At 44.3% G+C, this 27,573-nt stretch overlaps 3 protein-coding genes and 1 long non-coding RNA gene across 6 annotated transcripts in view; 2 read left to right on the top strand and 2 right to left on the bottom strand.

Moving 5' to 3' along the window:
- The window catches only part of LOC144892212 (uncharacterized), a 623,022-nt gene that overhangs the window by 38,224 nt on the left and 557,225 nt on the right, over window positions 1-27,573 (bottom strand). The gene's annotated exons all lie outside the window — the stretch shown is intronic.
- LOC137428767 (uncharacterized) lies at window positions 50-446 on the top strand. The gene is made up of 3 exons (XR_010984731.1): window positions 50-128; window positions 271-327; window positions 433-446. It is a non-coding gene; the product is annotated as an uncharacterized LOC137428767 (long non-coding RNA).
- LOC137427868 (uncharacterized) lies at window positions 6,359-18,489 on the top strand. Of its 2 annotated transcripts, XM_068117648.2 has the most exons (5): window positions 6,359-6,615; window positions 9,874-9,930; window positions 10,030-10,086; window positions 11,063-11,182; window positions 15,439-18,489. In XM_068117648.2, exons 1-5 carry the CDS (start codon window positions 6,432-6,434, stop codon window positions 16,707-16,709), a joined length of 1,689 nt encoding a protein of 562 aa, XP_067973749.1. In that variant the 5' UTR covers window positions 6,359-6,431; the 3' UTR covers window positions 16,710-18,489. The 2 variants fall into 2 exon arrangements, with proteins under 2 accessions (XP_067973749.1, XP_067973751.1); XM_068117650.2 differs by lacking the exons at window positions 6,359-6,615; window positions 9,874-9,930; window positions 10,030-10,086 and adding an exon at window positions 10,189-10,548.
- Window positions 22,678-27,278, bottom strand: SMCR8 (SMCR8-C9orf72 complex subunit). 2 transcript variants are annotated; one of them, XM_068104932.2, is made up of 4 exons: window positions 27,010-27,262; window positions 24,940-26,864; window positions 23,938-24,241; window positions 22,678-23,708 (listed from the first exon to the last, which is right to left on the bottom strand). In XM_068104932.2, the coding sequence occupies exons 2-4, from the start codon at window positions 26,852-26,854 to the stop codon at window positions 23,264-23,266; spliced, it is 2,664 nt and encodes an 887-aa protein (XP_067961033.2). In that variant the 5' UTR covers window positions 26,855-26,864; window positions 27,010-27,262; the 3' UTR covers window positions 22,678-23,263. The 2 variants fall into 2 exon arrangements, with proteins under 2 accessions (XP_067961033.2, XP_067973752.2); XM_068117651.2 differs by having other exon boundaries at window positions 24,940-27,278.

Genomic DNA, 27,573 nt, shown 5'->3' with positions numbered 1-27,573 from the left:
GGACTCCAAGTCGTGCTCTGATGGAGGGGACACATGGGGTCCAGGAGGGGCTGCTGAGATCTGCGGGTTCAGGATCCTGGATTTTCAGAACCTTCATGCTGGAGGGGACGGGACGGACCAGGAATCCGGTACGGGGTTCTCTCTTGATGGAGAAACCACATTGATGAATATCTAGGCGACCAAATAAAGGAAGAGTTTAAGATGAGTTTGTTTTTGAAGTAACATCTCTGAGGTTGTTCTTCGTTTCAAGCAGGTTTTGTTTCTCTGCAGATCCTATAATGGTGGTGAAGGTGGAACCTGAACATACAGGTGGTTTTCCCTCACAAGGTAAGAATCCATAATAACATTGTACAAGTCGATGATATTGTGTGATGGGAATTATGATGTGTGAGTTGTTTTGAGTTTGGTTCATTATTCTTTCTGTTGTTACAGAATTTGATATGGAGCTCAAGGTAAAACATGAACCTGTGGATAATTGCTCTTCACAAGGCAAGTGCAACTTTTAATTGTCAAATTGTTTCATAAGAGTAAAACTTGCCGTATTAGAAATTTTAGAAGTCTTATGCTCGGAAAGGAGGGGAGAGGTTCATGATTAGGGGAGGTCTATCCGTTTAATCTCGAAATAATTTCCAAGGATGAGTTCATGCCGATTCTGGATACAGAACACCCAGAGCCACTTTGCGGGGATAAGACAAATGATGAAGGGACTAAAGATGCTTGTCAAGAGCTAACAATTCCAGAACAAACCGGAAATCAACGTCCTGTGTGTAGACAAGTTCCCAGAACAAGTGAAGTCCGGCCCAATGGGAGACCCTCCTCCCCAGTTCCCGGAACAAGTGAAGACCGGCCCAATGGGAGACCCTCCTCCCCACTTCCCGGAACGAGTGAAGACCGCAACAATGGGTGGCCCTCCTCACCATTTCCCGGAACAAGTGAAGACCGCACCAATGGGAGGCCCTCCTCCCCAGTTCCCGGAACAAGTGAAGACCACACCAATGGGAGACCCTCCTCCCCAGTTCCCGGAACAAGTGAAGACCGCACCAATGGGAGACCCTCCTCCCCAGTTCCTGGAACGAGTGAAGACCAGCCCAATTGGGAAACTCTCCTCCCCAGTTCCAGGACCAAGTGACGGCCGCCCCAATGGGAGACCATCCTACCCAGTTCCCGGAACAAGTAAAGACCGGCCCAATGGTAGGCCCTCCTCCCCAGTTCCTGGAACAAGTGAAGACCGCACCAATGGGAGACCCTCCTCCCCAGTTCCCGGAACGAGTGGAATCAGGCTCCAATGGAGACGTCAGTCCGTCAGTCCATAAACACTTGCAACTTCTTCTCTGAAACTGCTGATGGGATTGTCACCAAACTTGGCACAAATGATGTTTGGAATGTTGCAACTCAAGTTTGTTCACAGCATTAAAAAAAAGTCGGGGTCTAAAGGGGTCTATCGGTGGTCAAAGTGGATCCAGGTTTGACTCCCCAAAACAGGTATTTGCTTTTTTCTCAGAAACTACACACACAATTTCGATGAAACTTGACCACAACCTTCATCACCCGTGATGTACCAAAATTTGTTCACGGTGTTAAAAAAAAATCGGTGTTTAAGGAAGTCTACGGGGGTTTGAGCCCCCCAAAAGTAGGTATGTGCTCTCTTCTCCGAAACTACATACACAATTTCAATTAAACCTGACCACAACCTTCATCACCTGTGATGTACCAAAGTTTGTTCACGGCATTCGAAACATCGGGGTTTAAGGGAGTCTTTGGGGGGTGGTTGTGGGGGGGTGGGGGGTGCGTTGCCCCCCAAAATAGGTATTTTTTGTTTGTTTAAAGTCTTATGATTACGTCAGAATGATTCTTCATGCTGCCCTGTCTCCTAGTAACCATTGAAATTAGTTTAAAATATCATGGTACTAGTTTAAAAACCTTTAGTCGGTGTAGTATCCTGCTTTATTCTACCAGGTGAGTGCCCAGGGGTATTGCCCCTATTTTTGTCAGCATCCCCTCCTCCCCCCTACCACCACCCCCTTCATCCAAGATGAAACACAATTGTTGATGCAAATAATGCTTGCAGGTTGATTTTTCTTTTAATCAGAAAAATATGTCCAATACATAACAAACATGTAATTTTTTGTGCGACCGATCTTTACAGAGAGCTATTCAACCTGGTCTTCTTTCTGCGATGATGTCACTTTGAAAGATCCCAAAGTGAAGAACCACCACCAGGGATTGCCTCGGCCCGACGACAAACGTCGCTACGCAAGTTGCACGTTTAAGCGCAAACTTGGTGAACATTTGGGTGAAAGGCCTTACAAATGCTCTGTTTGTGACAAAGCCTTCAAAACTTTACAAAAGTACAAAGTACATAATAGAATTCACACTGGTGAAAAACCATACAAATGCTTCGTTTGCAACGAAACTTTTCGACATTCTGTTACTCTAAAAACACATGGGATTATCCACTTGGATGAAAACCCAAATAAGTGCCAGGTTTGTCAGAAATCCTTCAAATCTTCCTCTTATTTGAAGATGCACGAAAGAACACATACGGACAAAAAGCTGTACACAGGTTCCGTTTGTAAAAAGTCTCTGACATCGATAAAGCGCATGAAGACTCATGAGAACATCCACAAAAGACCTAACGCGTGTTCGGTTTGTGAAAAAGTCTTCACCGCATCCTCGAGCGTCAAACAACATGAGAAAATCCACAACTGTGCAAGTCTGCACCAATGCTATGTTTGTAAAAGGGTCTTCAAGAAATTGGTGTACATGAAGAGGCATCAGATAGTTCACAAAAACCAACTGTTCAGGTGTTCCGTTTGTGAAAAGCTCTGCGTAACAGCTTCACACCTCAAAGATTACAAGTTCATTCGCACAGGCAAGAACACGTGCTCCGTTTGTAAAAAAAGTTATTTCGAGATTGTCTTATTTGAAAAACCACGAGACTGTGATTTACAAACGGATACCAGAAAGGGAAGAGAAAAAAAAGACCACGAGAAAATTTCAACAAACGAGCCGCAGATAGAAGCTTTCCGAGCTTCCCTGGACATCCTTAAAAGATCCCTTTGCGGGTAAAGGTGTGCTACAGAGCACCTGCATAAGTTGTAGAGATCCTCCTCATCGAAACGTACTCCTTTGTAGAAAACGAGGTGGACTGCTCTTTGGGTCATTGGAAGTTGTCCACTTTTGGAGGTCACAACCAGGAAAATGATAACCAATCGAGGAGATGGAGATGATACATCCTCCAACAGGACAAAAAGCAATGGGAAGAGATGCACTCATTTGCTCTCCATGCGAATGGAAGATCGATGAAAAGAATATGATTTTTATTTTTCTAACTTTAATAAAATCAGATCAGATTATTAAATCAGATTTAAACCTGCTCGCATGAGGGACACTTATCTGTAGTTTGCACCAAAAAAAATCATCATGTGCATCTCATCATCTTGGCTTAATTCCTGGACAGTTTGAATTTTATAGTGATAAAAGTTTAAATCCTTATGCGGCATAGTGACGTGTGAGAAATTCTTAAGGCTGATGCATGCTTTCGGCTGGAGCGATGCGGACTTCTCAAAACTGACTCCCTTACACGCTCAATGTTTTGTGCCGTTCTTACTGATTTGGGTGCTTCCGGCGGGATTTTCATTGTTATCATTATACAGAACGTTGGTGTTGCCAAAGCAGTTACTAGGTTACAATCCCGGATGGGTGCACTCTGACTCGGACTTTGAAAAAAGGGGGAAAAAAAATCTCGAGGATTGTCTCGCTCTCTCAAACAATGAAAACGTTCAGAAAGATGAAGAAAAAACCACCTTTAGAGGCCATTTTTCCCCGCAAAGCGGGGTTTGGCCTTTTTCGGGGACCGTGGTTGTTGTTGTTTTTCGGTCCCCTTTTTGAAGCAATGTTTTACGGCTGGATACCCTTCCTGCCGCCAACCCTTTTTGTCGCCTTTTACGACAAACAGGGAATTACCAGTGAACTGGTACTCAATTAGCCGACCTCGGAAGGATGACAGGCTGAGTCAACCCCCGTGGCGTTAATTCAGCGATCGACCGGGATTCGAACCCAGGATCCTAGGATCCTAAGCCGGCACCCTAGCCGCTAGCCCAACACCAACACCAGGCACCAGGCACCAGAAAGATGAAGAAATGCATTGAAATCATGATTAACAGGCATAATTTTGTCAACAACAGTTTTTTACACCTTTAAAAACAACAAGGAACTACAAAGAGCAATCAGAGATTGCAGACCCTCGCCAGGACTTGTTTTTGTGTGGTATAAATAACTGAAAGGTGTGAAGGTCTAAAGGCCTAAGGGTCTTAATGCTTATAAGGGGGACAAACGGGGTATATAGGGTCTTCGGGCTCTAAATGGTCTAACACGAGCTGAAGGGTTTTTATAAGGTATTAAGGGGGTCTATAGGGTCTTAGGGTTCTCAAAGGTCTTTGGGCTCTGTAGGGTCTAACAGGATCTATAGGGTCTACAGGGTTTAAGTGTCAAAGGCTTTTAAAGGGTCTAAAGCCTCTTTGGGGTCTTAAGGGGTAGTATATAAAGGGTCTAATGTAATGAATACACCTACTCACGTTTTGTGCAGACAAGCAAACAGACAAATGGACCCAAATGCAAGACACTCTCCTCTGGCGAGGGTAATAACATCATGGAAGACTGCACGGTCCTGGCTCCACGAAGGCAAGAGCACAAGGTTTTAGATGTGAGCGATCTCTGGCTTGCTGTCGGGAGATCAATCCACAATCTCCATGCCGTGGGCCTTGTTCGAGCAGAACTGACCGGGGATAATCGATAACGAGGAAATTAGACGCAGGAGGAGGTCATTTGGCCCATCATGCCTGCGCCACTCAAATACCATATTAAATAAATCTGTCAAAACGACTTGATTCTCGTGAAGCAGAACATTGGAAGTTCTACACCACTGATGGGCTCCGCTGGTTAAACCAATGTCCCACCCACTGTTTTGCTTGGCCGTAATAAGTAGACGGGTGGGCGTTGAGTGCGGTCCCCAATTGAGATCACCAAACTACCAGTAAGGTAACGCGTTAACAAAGGAGCAAGAACTCTGCTGTGAATCCTGCAGTCATTGGTTTAAAATCAATTATTGTGAATCACTTTGGTTGTTTTAAGTTGCTCCCTTGTCCTTCTCTTTGCATTCTTTGTTTGGTTTCAACTTGATTTGTTTTGTGAGAACATTTTTCATATTAAATGTATATGGCTGACTGTAGGCCTGGACTGCTGTTCATGAGACTGCTGTTCATGCTGAAAGTCCTTGTAGTGTCCATCTTATTTATCCCATGTACCCGGCCCCAGCCCTCTCCCTTCCACAGATCTCTCAATATCCTTGTTCTCCACTGTTGCTGTGCTTCCCTCTCTCTCCCCCTACTGCTCCCTTTATTATATGTTCTATGTGTTAGCTCTTACACGAGCCTCGACTTAGTATACAATTTTTTTTTACTTTTTTTCTGGAGAATGGACAATGGTGGAAGTGGAGAAGAGTGAGGGCTTGTTTCAGGTCTTGATTCTACATATGGCAATTGATTAATGGAACAACACATTGCAATAATAGGAAATAACAAAAATCTGTGCACTGCTACAGGAACATACGAGGTACTTTCCAGGAAGCCGAAGCAGTTACGAGTCGAGAATTCTGGTTAGGGCGCCAGAATTGGCCGGGATTCAAACTAAGACAAGACAGCTTATAAGTGAGACTGTGGATCTCACAAAAGGTGAGCAATCTTTACCTTAACCGCTGTGCACACGAGTGTGGTGACAACTTTTACCGACTTTGGGGTCGTTTTGAAGGAAGGGCGAAAAACGCGGGAAAACCTGTATCCCAGAACTTGCCTCAACCACTCAGGCATGAGGGGGCGTGCTGGCCACACGTAGGCGGAGCTTAAGAGCGCCGCACGGGACTCCACCGTCCACGTGCGTGTGTTCGTACTGTATTTACAATTTACCAAATTCGTTTCGCAAAATAGGAATTAATTTGTCTCGGGTAGCTAAACATAACAACCTACTCTTTATTTTATCATAAGGTACCGCAGAGTATTTTTAGTCCACATACGAAATGGTCGACCGTCGGTCGGACCCCTTTGAACGAATTGAACGCGGAACGAATGACATTCAATCAATGACGAACGTACACAACCAACGGCTATCCTGCCGACTCGCACTACACCAAAGCAGTTGCCATTGTTTCGAAGCGATGCGTGTGAGGCGGTGTATAGGATTGCAATTTTGTTGCATCGCGTGGTAAGATTTAATCGGGAGATGATCGATTTATATCGAAATCGGTGATTGTTGAACTTTAACGAATCAGCTTTCGGGTAAAGCACCATTACTGGTTTCTTGCATCCGTTTGTGTAACACGACTCCACGTCCACGAGGATCATTTGGTGACGACGACCGCACACGTTAGGAGGGTCATGGACCGAGACTCCCCGAGCTGCGTCCTCTCTCGGAGCTCCTCGGACTCCAAGTGGGGTTGTGATGGAGGTAACAGGGGAGGTCCGGGAGGGGGTGTGGAGATCTGCGAGTTCAGGATCCTGGACGTTCAGCACCTTCGTGGTGGAGAGGACGAGCCGGACCAGGAACCAGGTGGAGGCGCAGGTACGGGGTTGTTTTGTTTGTGACGTGCGTGATGCTGATGATCTGTTTTCGTATTTAAAACCGTCATGTTGACGACCAAGTGGTCTTTATGTGGGACTATGGTGGCAAAACGGATAATTTCTGTTACTGGCTGTTTTGAGCGCAGGTGTCTCCCGAACACCGTCAACGTGCTTGTTGGGGTCCCATTATATTATGTAGATGGAGTGAAGATCATGCATTGTACAACTTGGTATAGAGAAGAGACCTGACTTGCAACACTCGACTCCTTTATGTGAACCAGGCACACTTAATGACGACCCATCCCCACGCAGACCCAATAGCGACCCATCCCCACGCAGACCCAATAGCGACCCATCCCCACGCAGACCCAATAGCGACCCATCCCCACGCAGACCCAATAGCGACCCATCCCCACGCAGACCCAATAGCGACCCATCCCCACGCAGACCCAATAGCGACCCATCCCCACGCAGACCCAATAGCGACCCATGCCCACGCAGACCCAATAGCGACCCATGCCCACGCAGACCCAATAGCGACCCATCCCCACGCAGACCCAATAGCGACCCATCCCCACCCAGACCCAATAGCGACCCATCCCCACGCAGACCCAATAGCGACCCATCCCCACGCAGACCCAATAGCGACCCATCCCCACGCAGACCCAATAGCGACCCATCCCCACGCAGACCCAATAGCGACCCATCCCCACGCAGACCCAATAGCGACCCATCCCCACGCAGACCCAATAGCGACCCATCCCCACGCAGACCCAATAGCGACCCATCCCCACGCAGACCCAATAGCGACCCATCCCCACGCAGACCCAATAGCGACCCATCCCCACGCAGACCCAATAGCGGTCCAGTCCCACGCAGACCCAATAGCGGTCCAGTCCCACGCAGACCCAATAGCGGTCCAGTCCCACGCAGACCCAATAGCGGTCCAGTCCCACGCAGACCCAATAGCGGTCCAGTCCCACGCAGACCCAATAGCGGTCCAGTCCCACGCAGACCCAATAGCGGTCCAGTCCCACGCAGACCCAATAGCGGTCCAGTCCCACGCAGACCCAATAGCGGTCCAGTCCCACGCAGACCCAATAGCGGTCCAGTCCCACGCAGACCCAATAGCGGTCCAGTCCCACGCAGACCCAATAGCGGTCCAGTCCCACGCAGACCCAATAGCGGTCCAGTCCCACGCAGACCCAATAGCGGTCCAGTCCCACGCAGACCCAATAGCGGTCCAGTCCCACGCAGACCCAATAGCGGTCCAGTCCCACGCAGACCCAATAGCGGTCCAGTCCCACGCAGACCCAATAGCGGTCCAGTCCCACGCAGACCCAATAGCGGTCCAGTCCCACGCAGACCCAATAGCGGTCCAGTCCCACGCAGACCCAATAGCGGTCCAGTCCCACGCAGACCCAATAGCGGTCCAGTCCCACGCAGACCCAATAGCGGTCCAGTCCCACGCAGACCCAATAGCGGTCCAGTCCCACGCAGACCCAATAGCGGTCCAGTCCCACGCAGACCCAATAGCGACCCATCCCCACGCATACCCAATAGCGACCCATCCCCACGCATACCCAATAGCGACCCATCCCCACGCATACCCAATAGCGACCCATCCCCACGCAGACCCAATAGCGACCCATCCCCACGCATACCCAATAGCGACCCATCCCCACGCATACCCAATAGCGACCCATCCCCACGCATACCCAATAGCGACCCATCCCCACACAGACCCAATAGCGACCCATCCCCACGCAGACCCAATAGCGACCCATCCCCACACAGACCCAATAGCGACCCATCCCCACGCATACCCAATAGCGACCCATCCCCACGCAGACCCAATAGCGACCCAGTCCCACGCAGACCCAATAGCGGTCCAGTCCCACGCAGACCCAATAGCGGTCCAGTCCCACGCAGACCCAATAGCGGTCCAGTCCCACACAGACCCAATAGCGACCCATCCCCACGCATACCCAATAGCGACCCATCCCCACGCAGACCCAATAGCGACCCAGTCCCACGCAGACCCAATGGTTTGTTTGTCTGTATGTGAACAAGATATCTCAAAAACGTTGTGGATGGATTCAGACGAAATTTGTTGCAGAGATTGAGCAGATGACGCAGACGAAATTATTAGATTTTGGTGAAGATCTGGATCCGGATCTGGATCTGAGAATTTTTAAAGTGATTCTTCACCATTGAGAAAAAGGGCCAAAAACGATACATAGCAGGATATCTCAAAGTTATGGACAGATTTGGATGAAACTTGGTGGAGAGGTTGTCTGTGTGACCAGGAAGAATCGATTCGATTTTGGTGAAGATCCGACTATGGATTCGGATACGAGAATTATTGAAATTTTCACTGATTCTTCACCATTGAGAGATGGGGCTAAAAGTGATATATAGTTCGATATCTCAAAAAGGTATGGACGGATTTGGACAAAACTTGGTAGACAGGTTGGTTCTGTGACGAGGTGAAATTGGTTCGATTTTGGTAAAGATCCAAATATGAATCCAGATACCAGAATTTTTTTTTTAAAGTGATTCTTCACCATTGAGTGATGGGGCCAAAAACGATATGTAGCTTGATATTTAAAAAAGTTAACGGATTCGGACGAAATTTGTTGCAGTGATTGAGTCGGTGACACAGTCGAAATTATTAGATTTTGGTGAAGATCCGGATCCGGATGCGGATCTGGATCTGAGAATTTAAAAACTGATTTTTCACCATTGAGATCAGGCTAAAACCGATATATAGCAAGTTATCTCAAAAAATTATGGATGGGTTTGGGTGACACCTGGTGGAGAGGTTGGTTGTGTGACGAGGTAAAATTGGTTTGATTTTGGTGAAGATCCAAAAATGGATCCAGATACGAGAATTTTTTTTTTTTTAAAGTGATTATTCACCATTGAGAGATCGGGCCAAAAACGATATGTAGCTTGATATTTCAAAAGGTTGTGGACAACTTTTGACAAAACTTAGTGGATGAGCTGGTTAGGCGACAAGAACAAACCGATTCGATTTTGGTTCATGTCGGATCCAGATCTGACTTATGAATGGGATACCAAACACAAACTGTTCAGCCTGGTGGAGGTTTACGCTCTACCGAATGCCATTCTACTTCTAGTTTGATGTATGTTTAATCTGGAAAAACATACCTTTTTATTTTGATTATCAGGCGTGTTGAAGATGTTGCAACAGTGACTTTGTACTTTGTTTGAAACAGGTTTTGTTTCTCTGCAGGTTCTATAGTGGTGGTGAAGGTGGAACCTGATCCTACATGTGATTCTCCCTCGCAAGGTGAGAATCTAAAATAATTGTGCAAGTTGAACATGATGTTTGGAGTTATGTGATGGGTTGTGTTGAGTTTGGTTTAAGACTTTCTTTCTATTGTTGCAGATTTTAATGTCAGGGTGAAGGTGAAACTCGAGCCTGTGGACGACTGCTCCTTCCAAGGTAACTCCATCATTACCTCCACCACCGAACGTGGCCGCAGGTTATGTTTTCACGCCTGTCTGTCTGTCTGTGAACAGGATATCTCAAAAAGTTGTGGACGGATTCGGAAAAAATAACTTGGTGGAGAGGTTGGCTATGTCTCGAGGATGAATTTATTCAATTTTGGTGAAAATCCGGATTAGGATCTGATAATTTTAAAGTGATTCTTCACCGTGGAGAGATTGTGCCAAAAACGACATTTTGACCATGTTTGGTCAAACCTTCAAACCATGTTTGGCAATGGCAGATCTCTTTGGATAGTTGCACTCGAAGGCCTTGCGATGCTCGTTGACACGTTGTCGTAATGTTCTCCCTGTCTCTCCAATATATTCAGCCCCACAAACACAGGGAACCGTGTATACCACCCCTGCCTGGTCATTCCTGTGAAGCTTGTCCTTGACATGCATAAGTGCTTGTCTCATGGTGAGCATACGTTTGTAACTTACCCTCGCACCTGCCAATTTTAAAACTCTGCTAATCCTTTGGGACACACCCGGCACACCCGGCACAAAAGACAAAACACAATAACCTTTTGATTGTTGCTGTGGGACAGTCCTGTTGCGAGGCTTTGCCAAGATTGCATCCCTTTTTGGTAGTAATCTGTCAGGGTAGCCATTGGCCTTCAGAACGCCTTGTAGATGTTTTACATAAAAGGAGAGAGGTAAAACATTTACAAGCATGAATATATTGGAAAAAACACGTTTATGGGGCTGAATATTAATTTATTAGCGTTATTAATGATACCCCAATGACGCGCTCATATGCAGTGAAGAACTGTATATGAGGTAAGAAATGCGTAAGAATCTTACTCTTGCGTAAGAAATAATGCTGTCGGGAACACATCTCCATGTAAACAACCTCCCCTCCTTCAGGCTGACCTTTCTTTGCCGTTTGCCTGTTGGTTCAATTCAGCAACCTAATATTGGACATTGTTTAGGTGAGATGCCTCCAGTGGAGGGAGGGTGTCCTCCCGATACCACTTCTTCCACTTCTCAAGGGACTTTGGATGGCATTCTTGAAAAGCGAGGGCCCTGCCAGACTTCTCTCCCTGCGGATGGTGAGTACAGCTTGGAACTAGTCACTGTTGGGCAGGCTCAATACATTTTTGACTTCTTGTTTTTAAATTTGTTCTTCTTGTTTGTGTCTATAAAAGACAAATTGTAAGTGTAACTGTACAGATTTGTGCAAGAACCTTTTTTAACCACATTAGCATGCTGAACATTTCGAATGATGCACGTCTGTGGAGATCCGTATGAAAACAAAATACATCATGACATCGCAGTTGCAACTTGAGTGGATTTTCCAGTAATTTACGTGGAGGCAGCCATGTCTTACCTGTGGGAATCCATTAATATATAATTGGCCTTGATGTATGGTAATTTTAATATTTATTTGTTAAACCTGCACCCAAAGCAGAGTTGGTGGTGTAATGGTTGGAGTGTACGCTCTGAGTCTGGGCGGTGGTGGTTTGAACCCCGGCCGAGTCATACCAAAGACATTTTAAAATGGTGTGCGCTGCACATTACAACTTATCCATAAAAAATGGTGTGCGCTGCACATTACAACTTATCCATTAAAAATGGTGTGCGCTGCACATTACAACTTATCCATTAAAAATGGTGTGCGCTGCGTCCTTCCTCGATGCTCAGCATAAAACAGGATAGAGCACGGACAAACATCAGGGATTGGCATTCCATTGGGGAAGTTGAAAGCAGTGAAATCTCTTCCTAAAGCTGTCCCACTTATTGCAAAGAGAAAAGCACCGTGTGTTCCTGGAAGCTCCATTCCTCAAGGTGAAAGGCCATGTTTGACTGAAGTCAAGTCGTGTGCTGTCTGTCTCAGTCGTATGTGTGCGTGCACAACTGTACAAAACTGTACAAAAAGCAAAAACAAGTCACAGCCGCCTCAATGGAAATGAATGATTCATAAAAGGCAATTCCTGCTTAACTGTGAACTATTTCAGATAATACTGTATGTACTGTACTTCAAAATGCATGCGTGATCAGATCAGATCTAGTTATGCCTCCTCCGATGAAGACACCGGAGGCATTATGTTTTAGGGTTATCCTTGCGTTTGTCCGTCCATGACAGGTTTTTGTTACCGCGATAACTTGAGAACGGCTGAAGGGAACCAAGCCAAACTTGTTACAAGTATGGATAATGACGCAAATATTAACCTTTGAGATTATGTGGTGAGTGTGGAGGTAAGACGTACAAGGGATAATTTATCCTTATTCCCTAAGCTAGTTAACATGCCACGCCCCCTCGTGACGGGGACAGATATTCAACTTATCTGACATCCGGGCTAAACAGGTCCACTACTTATTACATAGTGGTGGTTCTTTTTCTTCATGACAGTCGGATCATGATACCTACACAAATCTACCTGACTCTACATATCACTACCCCAGTACCCCACCAACATAACAATATTTTAGTGTTGGCTTAATCTGCCTTCGTCTTGGTGTTGTGCGGTCAGATTCCCATTTACAACCTTTAATGCACATATAACATTGTTGCTTTAGACTTGTTAATTAAATGTGGGAAAGACCTTGAACACTTAAAAGTGAAAAGTAAAAATTTGTTGGATAGATATCTTGACTGGCATTCAACTGTCTCTTGGCTTTCAACTCTGCTGCTGGGTTTCCCCCTCTCTCAATTGTTCCTTTTGTCCTGTTGTTTCCTGATTCATTCAGGATACTCGTACGAGCTCTTCCATGAGCCTTGCCTATGTACACGACAACAAATGACCATTGCACATTTTATTCTTGCCGAGTCATTTTGATTCTGAAAACCAGGCTTTTCCGAAGTGGTTTTCTTTTCTTTCTGAAGATTAAAAAAAATATGCAACTTTTCTTGCTCAATATCGTATTTTTATGTCTCTGCCGACGTAGACCACGATAACTTGAGAACGGCTGAAGGGATCTTAGTCAAACTTGGTGCAGGTATGGATAATGAGGTAAAAATGAACTGATTAGATTTCGGGGTCATGAGGTCAAAGGGCAAAGATCAGAGATCATGTTAGGTTAAAAATACTGTTACCACGATAACTTGTGAACCAGTGATGGGATTCTGACCAACTTTGGTACACATATGTAGAATGATGTAAAGATGAACTGATTAGATTTTGGGGTCATAGGTCAATGGTCAAAGTCTGTAATAGATCTATAACTTGAGAACGGCTGAAGTGATCCAATTTAAACTTAGTACAGGTATGTATAATGATGTAATGATTAACTTATTAGATTTTGTGGTCAAAGGTAAAATCTGTAAGGTATATAACTGGAGAATGGGTGAAGTGATCTAATTCAAATTTGGCACAGGTACACTACATGACCAAAAGTATGCGGACACCCCTTCTAATTAGTGGATTCAGCTGTTTCAGCCACACCCATTGCTGACAGGTATATATAATCAAGCACACAGCCATGCAATCTCCATAGACAAACATTGGCAGTAGAATTGGCAGTACTGAAGAGCTCGGTGACCTTCAACGTGGCACCGTCATAGGATGCCACCTTTCCAACCAGTTAGTTCGTCAAATTTCTGCCCCGCTCGAGCTGCCCCGGTCAACTGCAAGTGTTGTTATTGTGAAGTGGAAACGTCTAGGAGCAACAACAGCTGAGCCGTGAAGTGGTTGGCCACACAAGCTCACAGAACGGGACCGCCGAGTGCTGAAGGAAGCGCGTAGCACATAAAAATCGTCTGTCCTCTGTTGCAACACTCACTACCGAGTTCCAAACTGCCTCTGGAAGCAATGTCAGCACAACAACTGTTTGTCGGGAGCTTCATGAAATGGGTTTCCATGGCTGAGCAGCCGCACACAAGTCTAAGATCACCATGCGCAAAGCCAAGCATCGGCTGGAGTGGTGTAAAGCTCGCCGCCATTGTGCCCTGGAGCAGTGGAAACGTGTTCTCTGGAGTGATGAATCACACTTCACCATCTGGCAGTCTGACGGACTAATCTCGGTTTGGCGGATGCCAGGAGAATGCCACTTGCCCGAATGCATAGTGCCAACTGTAATGTTTGGTGGAGGAGGAATAATGGTCTGGGGCTGTTTTTCATGGTTCGGGCTAGTCCCCTTAGTTCCAGTGAAGGGAAATCTTAACGCTACAGCATACAATGACATTCTAGAGAATCTAGACGATTGCGTGCTTCCAACTTTGTGGCAACAGTTTGGGGAAGGCCTTTTGCTGTTTCAGCATGACAATGCCCCGTGCACAAAGCAAAGTCCATACAGAAATGGTTTGTTGAGAAGTGGAAGAACTTGACTGGCCTGCACAGAACCCTGACCTCAACCCCATCAAACACCTTTGGGATGAATTGGAACGCCGACTCCGAGCCAGGCCTAATCACCCAACATCAGTGCCCGACCTCACTAATGCTCTTGTGGCTGAATGGAAGCAAATCCCCACAGCAATGTTCCAACATCTAGTGGAAATTTTTTTCCAGAAGAGTGGAGGCTGTTATAGCAGCAAAGGGGGACCAACCCAATATTAATGCCCATGATTTTGGAATGAGATCTTCGATGTTCGGGTGTCCACATACTTTTGGTCATGTCGTGTATGTATAATATTGTAAACATTAAGTGATTGTATTTTGGGGTCAAAGGTCAAAGTCTATAATAGGTCTATTACTCAAGAATGGCTGAAGTGATCTAATTCAAACTTGGTACAGGTATGTATAATGATGTGAAGATTGACCGATTAGATTTTGGGGTCAAAGGCCTAAGGTCAGAGGTCATGTGAGGTAGAAATGTGAGAACTTGTGAACAGCTGAAGGGATTTAAATTAAAACTTGGTACAGGTGTTATAATGATGTAAACATGGACTGATTAACCTTTGGGGTCAAAGGTCAGAGGTCATGTCAGGTAAAAATGTGCTAACTTGGGCACAGCTGAATGGATTTAAATCAAACTTGATACAAGTGTTATAATGATGTAATAATGTGGGCGTAGGCATATCGGTCGACGTCGTGACGTCGAAGAGTGCCGTTCTAGTATTTATTTATATGGATAAAGAGATTTGATAAAATGCTTGAATCGAGGATTTGATTTTGAAAAAAAAAAAATTGATTGGAGTGTTGCATGTCATCATTAAGAGTTCATATTTTGATGTCATGAAATCCCAAAAAGCGTCTGATTGGTTAATGTTGGTGGGAGAATTTATCTGTGAATTTCATTCTGATCTGTAGTTTCTGATGCACACAAGGAAGTGTAATTGTCAATGGAAATATAGAGTGTTACTGATTAAATCTGGAAAAAAGAAGTGTTGTGTGCACTAAAATCCTTTTATTATTCATTATCATTACAGAAGGACAAGAGAAGCATGTTGAAAAGCGGTTGTCTTCTTACAACAATGTTATTTCGAAATACAACACTAGGACCAAGGTCAGCTCTCAAAGTTCTGGCGAAGAGAACAAATCCAACCACTGTCCTGTTCGAAAGAGTCAGTTCAAGTGCCACGTTTGTAAACTGGTGTTCCCACATCATTCTCAGCTAACGGCCCATGAGGTGGTTCACCCAGTTGTGAGACGTCACAAGTGTGCAGTTTGTAAAAAGGTGTTCCCAAGTTATTCTCGGCTAAAGGCACATAAGGCAGTTCACCCAGATGTGAAACGTCACAAGTGTCCATTTTGTAAAATGGCCTTCGCACTTTCGTCGCAGCTGGATGTGCACAAGATTGTTCATGCAGGTAAGAGGCCGTACAAGTGCTCGTTTTGCCAAAGTGCCTTCTTAAGGTCAGCATCTTTGAAAGTGCACCTGACGATTCACTCTGGAGAAATGAAAAAGGAGGCGGACATTTTGAGTTCTGGGAGAACTTCCTCCTATGCCCTAAAACCCGCAAATAGAGATAACAACCAACGAGAAACATCGAACAAATGCTATGTTTGTGGTAAGACCTTCTGCACGGCATATTATTTGAAGATTCACCAGAAGATTCACTCTGGAGAAATGAATAAGGATATTTTACCGAAAAAGGAGGTGGACATTTTGAGTTCTGGGAGAATGTCCTCCCACACCCTAAAACCCACAAATGGAGATAACAACCAACGAGAAACATTGAACAAATGCTACGTTTGTGATAAGACCTTCTGCACGGCATATTATTTGAAGATTCACCAGAAGATTCATTTGGAAGAAAACTCTTTTCGGTGCTCGATTTATAACCACAAATTCTCGACTTCATCCTGCCTGCGGAAGCACGAGGTTGTTTGCAACGGCGAACAGACATTTGATTGCTGTGTTTGTGAAAGGGTCTTCTCGGGTTTACCTTACCAACAGAAGAATGTGAAAATCTGCAGTGCCGAAGAGTCGTTCAGTTGTTCTTTTTGTAAAAAGCCCTCCTCAAGTTCATCTAACCCGAAAAATGACGAGGTGATTCATGCTGATGAGGAGACTTTAAATTGCTCCTTTTGTAAAAAGGCCTCAAGTTCACCTTACCTGGAGGAAGATGTGGTGGTTCACGCAGGTGAGAAGACTTTCAATAGCTCATTTGAGGAAAAGGCCTTGAATGTGTCTCATTTGAATTTAGATGAAACGATTCCCCCTGACGAGAGAACTTTCGATTTCCTCCCATTGTAAAAAGGCTTCAAGTTTATCTTATCTGAAGGAAGATGATGTGGTTTACACTGGTGAGAAGACTCAATTTCTTTTTTGATGAAGCTGCCTCGAATGCATCCAATCTACATTCGGATGAAACGATTCCCACTGACAAAAAGACTTCCGATTGCTCCGTTTGTGAAAGAACCTTCTCAAGGTCATCTTTCCCAAAGAATCACGAGACAAGTACAGATACATTCAAAGTACACTGCCCCAATGCCAAATAAATAAATATCCTCCAGCGGATGGCATTGCCAGGGCACCTTAGGTGGCGGGCAATACTGCCATGCAGCACATAGAGGTGTACAATAATTGGGAGGGAGAGGTGTACAATAATTGATTGATTAATTGCATAATTAAAATCAATAAATAGCAATCGTAAAATAATTTCTTAATCAATTGGATAATAGCATACCTCAACCACCAGTTTCATGCAAAGCTGTAATTTAAAAAAAAAGTAAATAAATAAGTCATTAATAGAAAAAAAATAAAAATTGGATTAATCAATAAATACTAAATCGATTAATCAATAAATCCAGAATATTCTTTATAGCCACATCACTTGTTCACTGTCGTGTCTGAACCTCAGCTTCCTAGCTCAAAAAGTGCCTGAGATATTGCCCAGATGAGAAAGAAAATAAATGTCATCGGTAATAATTAATTTTCATCAGTGATTAATAAATCGGTAATAATTAAGTAATTAATCAAAAAACAAAAAATACGGTTTTTGCCAAAGCACATGCTCACTTCACTATTGTGCCAAAATTTCAGGTTCCTAGCTCAAAGGATGGCTGAGATATTGTCCGGACAAACAAACAAGAAAGAAACCAGAGTGAAAACTGAGTACTCCCTTTCAGCGCGCATCATCGCCAGGCCTCCTTCGGTATCCTCCAGCGATGACGCGATGCCCTGCGATGACGTCATGCGCTTGTACGTATATGGAATATAAAAGGAGCGGTGTACAATAATCAACGCCGGTGTCAAGACTTTCAAATGCTGTATTTACAAAAAGAACTCAAGTTCATTAGAAATATGTTTGGAAATAAAACAAAATAGAACATCCATTCGGTTTAAATAATAAGGTAAATGACGAGTGTGAGATGCGACCAAAATTATTTGTCAAAAATCATTCTTTTGTTCTATTATCTGAAAATTGTGTTAAATAAGCCGCACAACACGTTATTTTGTTGAACCGTAACTACGGGAGAAGAGGAGGACCCATAGTCATTCATCATGACGTGTAACAAGGGAGGGGAACAAGAGTTAACCACGGTGAGTGGACTTGTGTCACATGTACACTAAACTAGACCAGGTGGGGCAGGCAACTTATGACACCCCTGGAGATCGTTAATGAGCCAGCTGGTTTCTTCTTTTCTTTTTAAACCTCCATTCCAACGGGGACGTTGCAGTTCTGAAACCGATGACTTCCTGAAGATTACAATTGAAATCCTTAACAGGGATACGTTCAGCACGATTGATCTTTACAACCTCAAGGATGCCAGTGCAATCGTCACCAATGATCCATTACTTTACTCATTCATGTTTTGCTCGTATAATTTGAAGACTTGATATAATTAACAACACGAGACAAAGTCACTCATGTTTTGTTTGTTGCAAATATTTTTTTACATTCTTATTGACCTAAAGATATATGATATGCACAGGTTTTCTTTGCTGTCTTGGAATTTCGGGTTTGTAAAGATGTCTTCAGTATCTGATCACATCTGAGATTGCATTAAAAGATTCATGTCGATACGATCGATCACCGAGTTGAAGTATTCTTTGTTTCCTGTGAAACGAACCATTCACAATTTTAGGAGAAAACAAACAGATACATTTTAAAGTGTATAGTTTTTTTTTGAAATTTGCTTTCCTTTAAACAAGTAAATCATGATGTTGGTACAGCATCAGGTGGTCCAGGTTGCTCGGTTCGATTGGGCCAGAGGAGAGGGTTTGATTATTCACACCTATCATATTTTCATTACACTCAAAGCGAACCAATGAATATTTGTTTATGTTGATTTTCTTTTGGCTTCCGTCGCCATCTTTGGTTTAAATAAATTTTAATGTTTGTCATTTTTAATTTTTTAAAATTTATTTATTGATTTATTAAATTTTCATTAATTGATTAAAAAATAAATATTAATGGTTTAAATGTTTATGTCAATATTAACTTGGTTCTTGGTTTAAATATTGTTCCTGAGCAGAGATGAATTTATAAACCTCAATGTTTTGCTGTAAGCCCCTCCCGAGCCACATATTATTTGTTCTATCAGGTTTTTCCATTTAAATACCAAGGTTATTGCTTGGTTCTATCATTTATATAGTGGTTCCCATAAGGAACCATAAGGTTCCCATAAGGGAGGCTGTCAATTCTATTTCCATTTCGTAGTTTAAGGGTTTTGTGTTAAAAAAAAAAAAACAAGGCGGCCGAACCACATGACTGGTGAAGTGATTAAAAAACATTCTCCACCTATTTATCCCAAGATCAAGAAATTTATCAAGAAATTTAATCCTGATCGGATGAAGTTTTCTACTTGTCCAATTATGACGTCATAATGGAGGCACCTATGACATCATCTTTAACATGTTATTCTCCATGGAGAGTTCTTTACAATAAGCCATGTCTCAATTTTTTTTTCTTCGCAGCACTTTTGGAGATTACAGAAGTGCAAAGTTTTTTGTTTTTTTCCAAGATGGTGCCCATACCACATAACCTATGATGTCATAATTACCATTAAAATATTCTATAGGAGGAGGTGCTCCTAAGGTGAAAATATCCTGTCAATCGGACCAACGATTAGACGGTGATTTTAAAAAGGAGTAAACCTGAAAAATCGCACTGGAAGAACCAGTCACCTCGCCTGAGAAGATTAAATGTTTCTTCTTCAAACAACAACTTCGAGCTTGCAGGCCGTACAACCAATCATGTTGGAATTGTAAACACTTATCCCCCTTGACGACTGCTACATAACATTAAAGTTTCACATTGATAAATGAAGCGGTTTAAGAGATAGGTTTTTAAGATCTTGGTTCAATTAGTTATGGCTGCCAAACCATGTGACATATCACTTATTCCAAAAGACCATTTTATCTTCAAGACATGGGGAACATATTTGTGAAGTTTCCACTCGATCTGTTCAACCCTGCAGGAGAAGATATGTTTTAAAGGATTATTCTTCAAAAAATCATAGCTTCCAAACCATGTGACCTACGACATCAAGGCTGGGGATTTCTTTGGCCGTCATGGGTATGCGATCATGCCTGCAAAGTTTGGGCTCAATCTGTTCAGCTGTTTCGGAGAGAGTTTTTAGAGGTTTTTACGAAAAACAATATGGCGGCCGAACTACATGACATATGACCTCATAATTTTTTTTTTTTTCTTGAACTGATTTTTCCTTAGATCATGCTCAATAAATTTCATATTCGTGGGATCAAGCGTTCTACTCATCGAATTATGACATCATAATGGAAGCACCTTTGACATCAACATTTCCATATGTTGGTCCCAATGGAGAGTTCTTTACAATGAGCCATGTCTCAATGTTTTCCATTCAGCGGTTTTGGAGTTATCGAGGGGCAAACCTTTGCGTTTTTTCCAAGATGGCGCCCATACCACGTGACCTATGATGTCATATTTAGCAGTATAAAATTCTCCAGGTCTAGCCGCTCCTTTGGTGAAAATGTTGTTTCAATCGGACTGACGGTTGCAGAGAACATCAATTTAAAAAAAATTCCGACCCGCTAAATCAAGGCGGAAGAATAATAAGAAAAATAATTAACCTGAACAGTAATAGGTTTTCCACTGCCTTGCAGGCACAGGAAACCTAGTAGTTACACTAACTTGATAACATCGTAATATTGATGTTATTACAAAACAATATTGATACCAATAATATCCCCTCTACCCAAGGGGTTCTTCCCCCTTGGACAAATGCCATGCCAACGTGTATATACAGTCACGTGAAAAAGTAAGTACACCCCATGTAAAGTTTTGACTTTTTCAACATATTTCAACATACAGCTATTTGATCTTCATTTCAACAATATCAATATATAAAGGTGATATAATATAACAAATATCATGAAACATTTACATTTTGTAGTCCATTGTGTAATTTAAATAAACATAAATGCAAATTTCGCATGTGGAAAAAGTACCGGTAAGTACACCCCGACATTTATCACTACTTCAAATACCTAAAATTAGAATCAGGTGCACCAGCTCAGGTGCAAATGATGAGAACATCGTTTGCGAGGATCTTGGAGGAACCTGTCTTATTTAAACCTCAGACATTTAGTTTGGCTTGCTCTTTGTTGTTGAAGTGTGCGGCATCACCATGCCTACATCAAAAGAGCTCTTTGAGGCCTTCAGAAAGGTTATAGATGCCTACGAATCAGGGAAGGGATTTAAAAAGATCTCCAAACAATTTGAAATCAATCATTTGACTGTCCGGAAGATCATCTACAAGTGGAGAAGATTCCAAACAACTGCCAACTTGTTCAGGCCAGGCGGCCCCAGCAAGTTCAGCCCGAGAGCAGACCGCAAGATGCTGAAATAAGTCTAAGAACCCCAGAATGTCATCACGGGACCTGCAGGTAGCTCTTGCCACTGTTGATGTCAAAGTGCACGTGTCCACCATTAGAAAGAGGCTGCACAAATTTGATCTACATGGGAGGTGTGCCAGCAGGAAACCTTTGCTGTCCAGAAAGAACATCAGGGCAAGACTAAAGTTTGCCAATGAACACCTAGGCAAAGACCAGCACTTCTGGAACAATGTGCTGTGGACAGATGAGTCAAAGGTAGAGCTATTTGGCCACAGTACCGGAAGACATGTTTGGCGAAAACCAAAGACAGCATTTGACCACAAGAGCCTGATACCAACTGTAAAGCATGGTGGTCGAAATATTATGGTTTGAGGCAGCTTTGCTGCATCAGGGCCTGGGCAGCTCACCAGCATAGAATCCACTATGAATTCTTCATTGTACCAGAGGGTGCTTGTGGATAATGTGAGGCCATCTGTCGGAAAGTTGAAGCTCAACCGAAGGTGGACCTTGCAACATGACAATGACCCTAAACATACCAGTAAATCCACCAAGGAATGGCTGAAAAGAAAGAAATGGAGGGTTCTGGAATGGCCAAGTCAAAGCCCGGATCTAAATCCCATTGAGATGTTGTGGGGGGATTTGAAACGAGCTGTGCATGCAAGAAACCCCTCAAACATCGCACAGCTGAAAGAATTCTGCATGGAGGAGTGGGCCAAAATTTCTCCCAGTCAATGTCAGAGACTGTTAGACAGTTATAAGAAACGCCTACTTGAGGTTGTTTCTGCCAAAGGGGGCAATACCACCTATTAGAGCCAAGGGTGTACTTACTTTTTCCACATGTGAAATTTGCATTTATGTTTATTTAAATTATACAATGGACTACAAAATGTAAATGTTTCATGATATTTGTTATATTATATCACCTTTATCTATCAATATTGTTGACATGAAGATCAAATAGCTGTATGTTGAAAAAGTCAAAACTTTACATGGGGTGTACTTACTTTTTCACGTGACTGTATAGCTTATTGTGGCGTTTTGTGGTGGCACCCCAAAATATAAACTAAACATGTATGATTACCTTTTTAAACAGTCGCTACTGCTGTTTAACACTAAACTGAAAGAAAGCTGGAGGAAACGCAATGTCCTTGAGGCATTATATATTTATCGCATCGACCACAGACTAACGGACCAGAGACAAGATCAACTGTAATCTATATACTCCAAATAGGACAATGACATTACACCCTTCCATACCTCTCCCATAGGGAGTGGATGTACTAGTTTACATATATATGCCCTGTGTACCTCACGTTTATGGAAATTACATGGTGTTCATGAACCAATTGCTTAACCCCGCTTTTTGCTTCACATGTGCGGGGTAAAAATCCAAAAGAACATCTTTGTATTAAACGATTCCAATTTTATTGGTTTACTTTGACCAATAACACAATTTGATGTGCAAAACTTTGTTCTCGAGTTGTGCTAAAACAGTCGAGCAAATAATCGACCGAGTCGTGCGCTTATCTTTAGCTGTGCTGTCGAATTGTCACTGATTGTACATTTAAACATTGTCAGAAGGTGTGCATTATACATCTTGATAAATATAGGTGCAAAGGTAGAGGTAAACATCACTTTTGACTTCATGAACCAAAGAGGTTGCCATGCAAACATAGACTGCGTTTACTTCATGTACCTTTTTTCTAGTTTACACCCTGATTGTAACTTTCAGTCACACGCAGTGAGGAAGAGGAGGAGGAGGAGGAGGAGGAGGAGGCACACGATGCGGAGACTGGTTCATATCTCAGGACTGAAAAGGCAATATAAAATGTCAAGGAGGCAAAGTATAGCGTTTTAACGATTCAAATCACTGAAGCACCTCACCTTCACTGGCAAGTGAAGTACAGACATCTAGCTTCAAATGTGTAACTGCCATCCTAGAATAATTGGAAGAAAATGCAACAATATTCATGGAATAACCAAAGCCTTCAAGCTTTGAAGAGGGAGCTCGAGATGTAGCTAACGTGTAGCGGTGAGGGTGCGTTTGACAAGCGATACGTCTGCAGGCCACTACTGTCCCACAAGGTACCCATGAGTTCATCTGACAAGCGACACACTATCAGTGTGTCATCTGCACTTAGGCTTAGCCGTTCCTGACACAACTTGATGAAAGCGCGCCGCGAGTACGTGCCGAAGAATGAGCTTTGATAACGGTGACGGCTCAGGGCCAGTGCCGCTTCATTCAGCCGAGCGAGTGCGGATAACACCTGGGGTAAGTACAGGAGGTTATGGTGACAGATCCAGTTGCTCGAGTCTGTAATCTTGCGGAGGTAGGCCCCGTGATAAGGTGGTGCATGCAGGGTCGCTGTGGTGATATTGAGGTAAGCCACATAGCGAGAGTAGCGCTGCAGCCAAGCTGGTGGACACGTTGCACTGGGGTGGAGATGTAGAGCAAGGCAAGAAGAAAGAAAACAGAAAGAAGCAAATGATGTACACATCAGGAATATGTAGCGATGCATTGAGTTGCCAAATGCTTTCAGTGTAGACTTTGCTTTAACTTTACAATACAGTCTAGGTGAAGCTTTACCCACTTGGAAAGCTACACGATGACAATCGTGTAAATGTCTCAAGAGAACTTGCATGTAGTCAAAATTCAACTTACCGACTGACCCCCACAAGCCTAAGTTTGGCGAGCTCAGAAATGCGTAACGGGCCACAATGCCAAGGCTTTACAACTGCCAACCGGCCTCCCATTCCGGGCACTCGTGGGACAAACACCGCCAGTGCACCCACCACCTCTGCAACCTCAGTTTCCGTGTCCCCAGACACCACCAGCGTACGTCCAGAGAGCACGGCAAAGGCGGCATGGTGAAGGAAGGGCCAGGCCTGGGCGAGTTTGTGTAGGCCGTAGCCGTGTTTTATGTCTCCGACCGCTTCGATACCAGCACGGGCAGATGAGCCGTCACCTGTGGTGAAAGGATGTTCCTTCATTTGAAAATTCACAGATCATCCTCTTCACAGATGATGCCCTAATGACACTCAAGTACCTCACCTCGGTGACAATTTGGTCTCTGGTCAATAAGATGGTTTAGTCCACAAAGCCGAAAATTAAGAGTATAAAGCAAAGAAAATATTGATCCAAACAATCTAAAGAATAAGGAGGGATATGAATCTGATTTTGAACGGTTCATAATAAAAGCAACTCGAGTAAAGTCGATGGAGCGCCATCGCAAATCCCCACGGGTCCCATCTAAAGCAAGGTTGAAAGATGGCAAAAAGTTCCATCAGGAATGACCCAATATCAAACATTTGAGTTAATTTTTTTTCCTGTTGTGACCCCAAGTCCCCATCCCCTTGGACATGGACTGAGGGTCAAAAAAAAAAAATCGTTGCATATTTAATGCGTCCCCCAATGTTGATTGTATATACAAGGAAAGTTTCATGAAAGGATGTTTTGAAATGTGCCCGTAATTGCATTTTTGGTATTTGACCTTTTAATCCCACCACAAAGGATACTGCTCTTGCATCTTTGTGCCATGTGGAGATCATAACTATCAAATTTGGTAAATTTATATTGAACTGTTTAGGAGATGGACGGATGGAGCCAATTACAATATCCCTCTGTTTTTTTTTTTCCCCAAAAAAGCATAGCAATAGAATTCACCTGTGGAGAACGCCACATCCATGGGAACTGTGCTGCTGAGCGGAAAGTCAATGGCGGGTTGGCAGACCATGGACCTTTCGGTCAACAATGCAGGAGGTGGAGGAATGTCCTGAAAACCCTTTCCGTCCTCCGTGCACTCAACCGCTTCTTCCATTCCATCAGCAATGGTTTCGCTTTGCTCCTCCCTCAGCAGTAATTCATTTCCTGCATCCAACAACTCTGTTCTTGTAATTACCACATCGGGTTGCCGTAACGAACTGGGTACCTTCTCACCATCATAGTCATGAGGAGGTTGGTGGCTTTCAGAGGGACCGTCAGAATTGGATACATCTGTTTTGGAAGTCCATAAACTATGCTCTTGGCTGTCTGTCAGGCTCGTTGGACTCCAGGATTGGACTTCGAGAGACAAATGTTCAGTGTTTAGAACCTCGATGCTGTCTCCGCTCTCTGCGCTCGCCGCCTGATCCACAAACTCCGGCCCGAGGTCATCGGAAGCACGGAACCCTGCTTCCGGATCAAGAGAGATGGTAGCGACGTAGGATCCGACGGCAACCCCAGGCTGTGTTGAAACCTGCTGCATCATTTTGATCGGCACGTCTTCGACGCAGGAGGCGTACGATTCGAGGCTGTGGAATGCTTCCGGCGACGAAGAGCTGGTGTTACTGCTACGAGAGGGACAAGAAGCTAACAAGTGTGGTACCACGCATTCGACACCATCTACGGGGCTGCAGATCTCCTCAAAAAGGCAAGAAGAAGAATCGCCCGCTGGAAATGCCTCAGACCAGAGTGGTGACAGCTGGAAGGACAACACATGTGTGTCTTGCTTGAACTTATGTTGAAGCACCACTAACATTTCCACAGCACGGGCGTAGTGCCACGGCCCACAAAGAACTTGCAGCTCCTTCATGAACCTTTCGGAGCACCTAGTTTTTCGTGGCTGGTAAAGTTTGGGTATGTATTTGGCAGCACCTGATCTTCCAAACTCTTCAGAAGAGCATCCACTGTCATCACTCCCTTTGCCGACACCTCTCCCACTTTTAAGGCCTCCGTCGACTTCATTCTGTCCAGTTGTTTGTTTGCAGGCAACTGCCACCTGCGTGAGAAGCTGCTTTGTATCAAATATCAACCGTTCAAGATTTCCAAGCTCATTGGAGCGTTCCACACTTTCCGCAGTAAAGGCAGCGCGCTCGCCGGACATTCTCCTGCGTCGCGGCAACTGAGCGTCTCCATGTTGGCACTGGTCTTCATCACACATCTTCGAAAGCTCTTGCTCCCAGCGTTCCTCACGTTCCATCGCCTCTGCCTTAGTGTGCTCCAGATCCCCAAGGAGCTCCTTCAGGGAACGCCGGAAGGTCGCTCTGTTGCCTCCTTTAAGACACTCTGAAACCGCCCCAAAATCGGTGACGAGATCTTCGTACAACGGCAACAGCTTTGCCGAATCGCTGCTGACAAAAGCCATGCAGAAGGGACGCACAAACCCTCGTGCCTCCATGTCATGCAGCGTGAAGTGATGGACATAAGCAGAGGCCCCTTCACCGTGATGTCTCAGGAGCTGGCGACTGTCCCTTGCCACGTGAAGCCACGGACCACGATGTCCGACTGGAGTTTCCCAAGCACGGCTCTGCTGGTAATCCACAGACATGACGCGGAGTGCAAAGAAGTTCTTGTCAAAGCGGCCACCGGCTCCTTCGGGGATGGTCAGCACGGGTCTTGGCCCAACGAGCTCACAGAATTCCATGAGGAGGATGAAGTCCTCTTCAAAAGTGGCCTCACTGCTCCAGGGGTTGGGAGTGTCACCCCATGGCCACGGGGGTATCCCGAGTTCGACAGGAAGGGGAAGGCGCTCAGTGTCCCTCAAGTCAAGGTCTTCGTAAGCCTCATAGACCTGTGAGATTGCTTCCAGGGCACCCAGCATGATTATTCACCTGTTGTTTCAAAAACCAAGTGCATACACCTTTGTTTACGTCATATTTTTATTGTAAACATTCTTGACCATAGGTCGTTTTCGTAAACCTCTTCTTCAGCTTTTCTTCTCAATCTTTCCTTCTTTTCTATCCAATCTTAACTCACCTTGCCGCCCTTTTGCTGGAAACTCACGTGTCTCGGTCACGGGGCTGCCCAGATCCAAACTCTGGGATTTGGAATGGAGAGTCCGGGTCGCACTGATATGGTACGATTTGGGGTTAAGACCCAGCGAGGAAGGGCAGGCGTTGAGTGGAGGGTCGGGTTGGCGTCGGCCCGAGACGTTGGTTGGACATTGCGAATGAAGACCAAGGCACAGTGGTCAAGATGTGAAAACAACAAAAAACACTTCCGGATTCGAGGCCCCGCCTCGTAATGACGTCACGCGCACGTCACGTGGCCATCAATTCCAATTAGATGACTGTTCGTGTTAGATATCGTAAGCACATTATTATTTTTTATTTAAACACCAATTACCTGTATAAATGACGACAACATACGTGGTCGGCCAAATTGGAAAGACCAACAAAAATTGGATCAACGTGATTTATACAAACAACGTTTATCAGGACGATATCTCTCAAAAACAATAAATAAAAAAGGAAACTTTAGCTTCCATTAAATGTCACAAGTGTTTTCCATCGTCCTCTCGTTGTGGTTTCGATTCGCTCG

This window comes from Myxine glutinosa, chromosome 5 (assembly GCF_964187855.1).
Source record: "Myxine glutinosa chromosome 5, kmMyxGlut1.1, whole genome shotgun sequence".
Taxonomy (NCBI): domain Eukaryota; kingdom Metazoa; phylum Chordata; class Myxini; order Myxiniformes; family Myxinidae; genus Myxine; species Myxine glutinosa.
The sequence above is the reverse complement of the archived record's forward strand: the minus strand, read 5'-3'. Positions and strand labels throughout refer to the sequence as shown.

Coding starts and splice junctions, on each gene's coding strand:
- LOC137427868 (XM_068117648.2), top strand. CDS start 6,432: ATGGACCGAGACTCCCCGAGCTGCGTCCTCTCTCGGAGCTCCTCGGAC. Junction 9,931..10,029: donor ATGTGATTCTCCCTCGCAAG/GTGAGAATCTAA, acceptor CTATTGTTGCAG/ATTTTAATGTCAGGGTGAAG. Junction 11,183..15,438: donor GACTTCTCTCCCTGCGGATG/GTGAGTACAGCT, acceptor TTATCATTACAG/AAGGACAAGAGAAGCATGTT.
- SMCR8 (XM_068117651.2), bottom strand. CDS start 26,854: ATGCTGGGTGCCCTGGAAGCAATCTCACAGGTCTATGAGGCTTACGAA. Junction 24,242..24,939: donor GGATGTGGCGTTCTCCACAG/GTGAATTCTATT, acceptor CTTTCACCACAG/GTGACGGCTCATCTGCCCGT. Junction 23,709..23,937: donor AGGCTTGTGGGGGTCAGTCG/GTAAGTTGAATT, acceptor TCTCCACCCCAG/TGCAACGTGTCCACCAGCTT.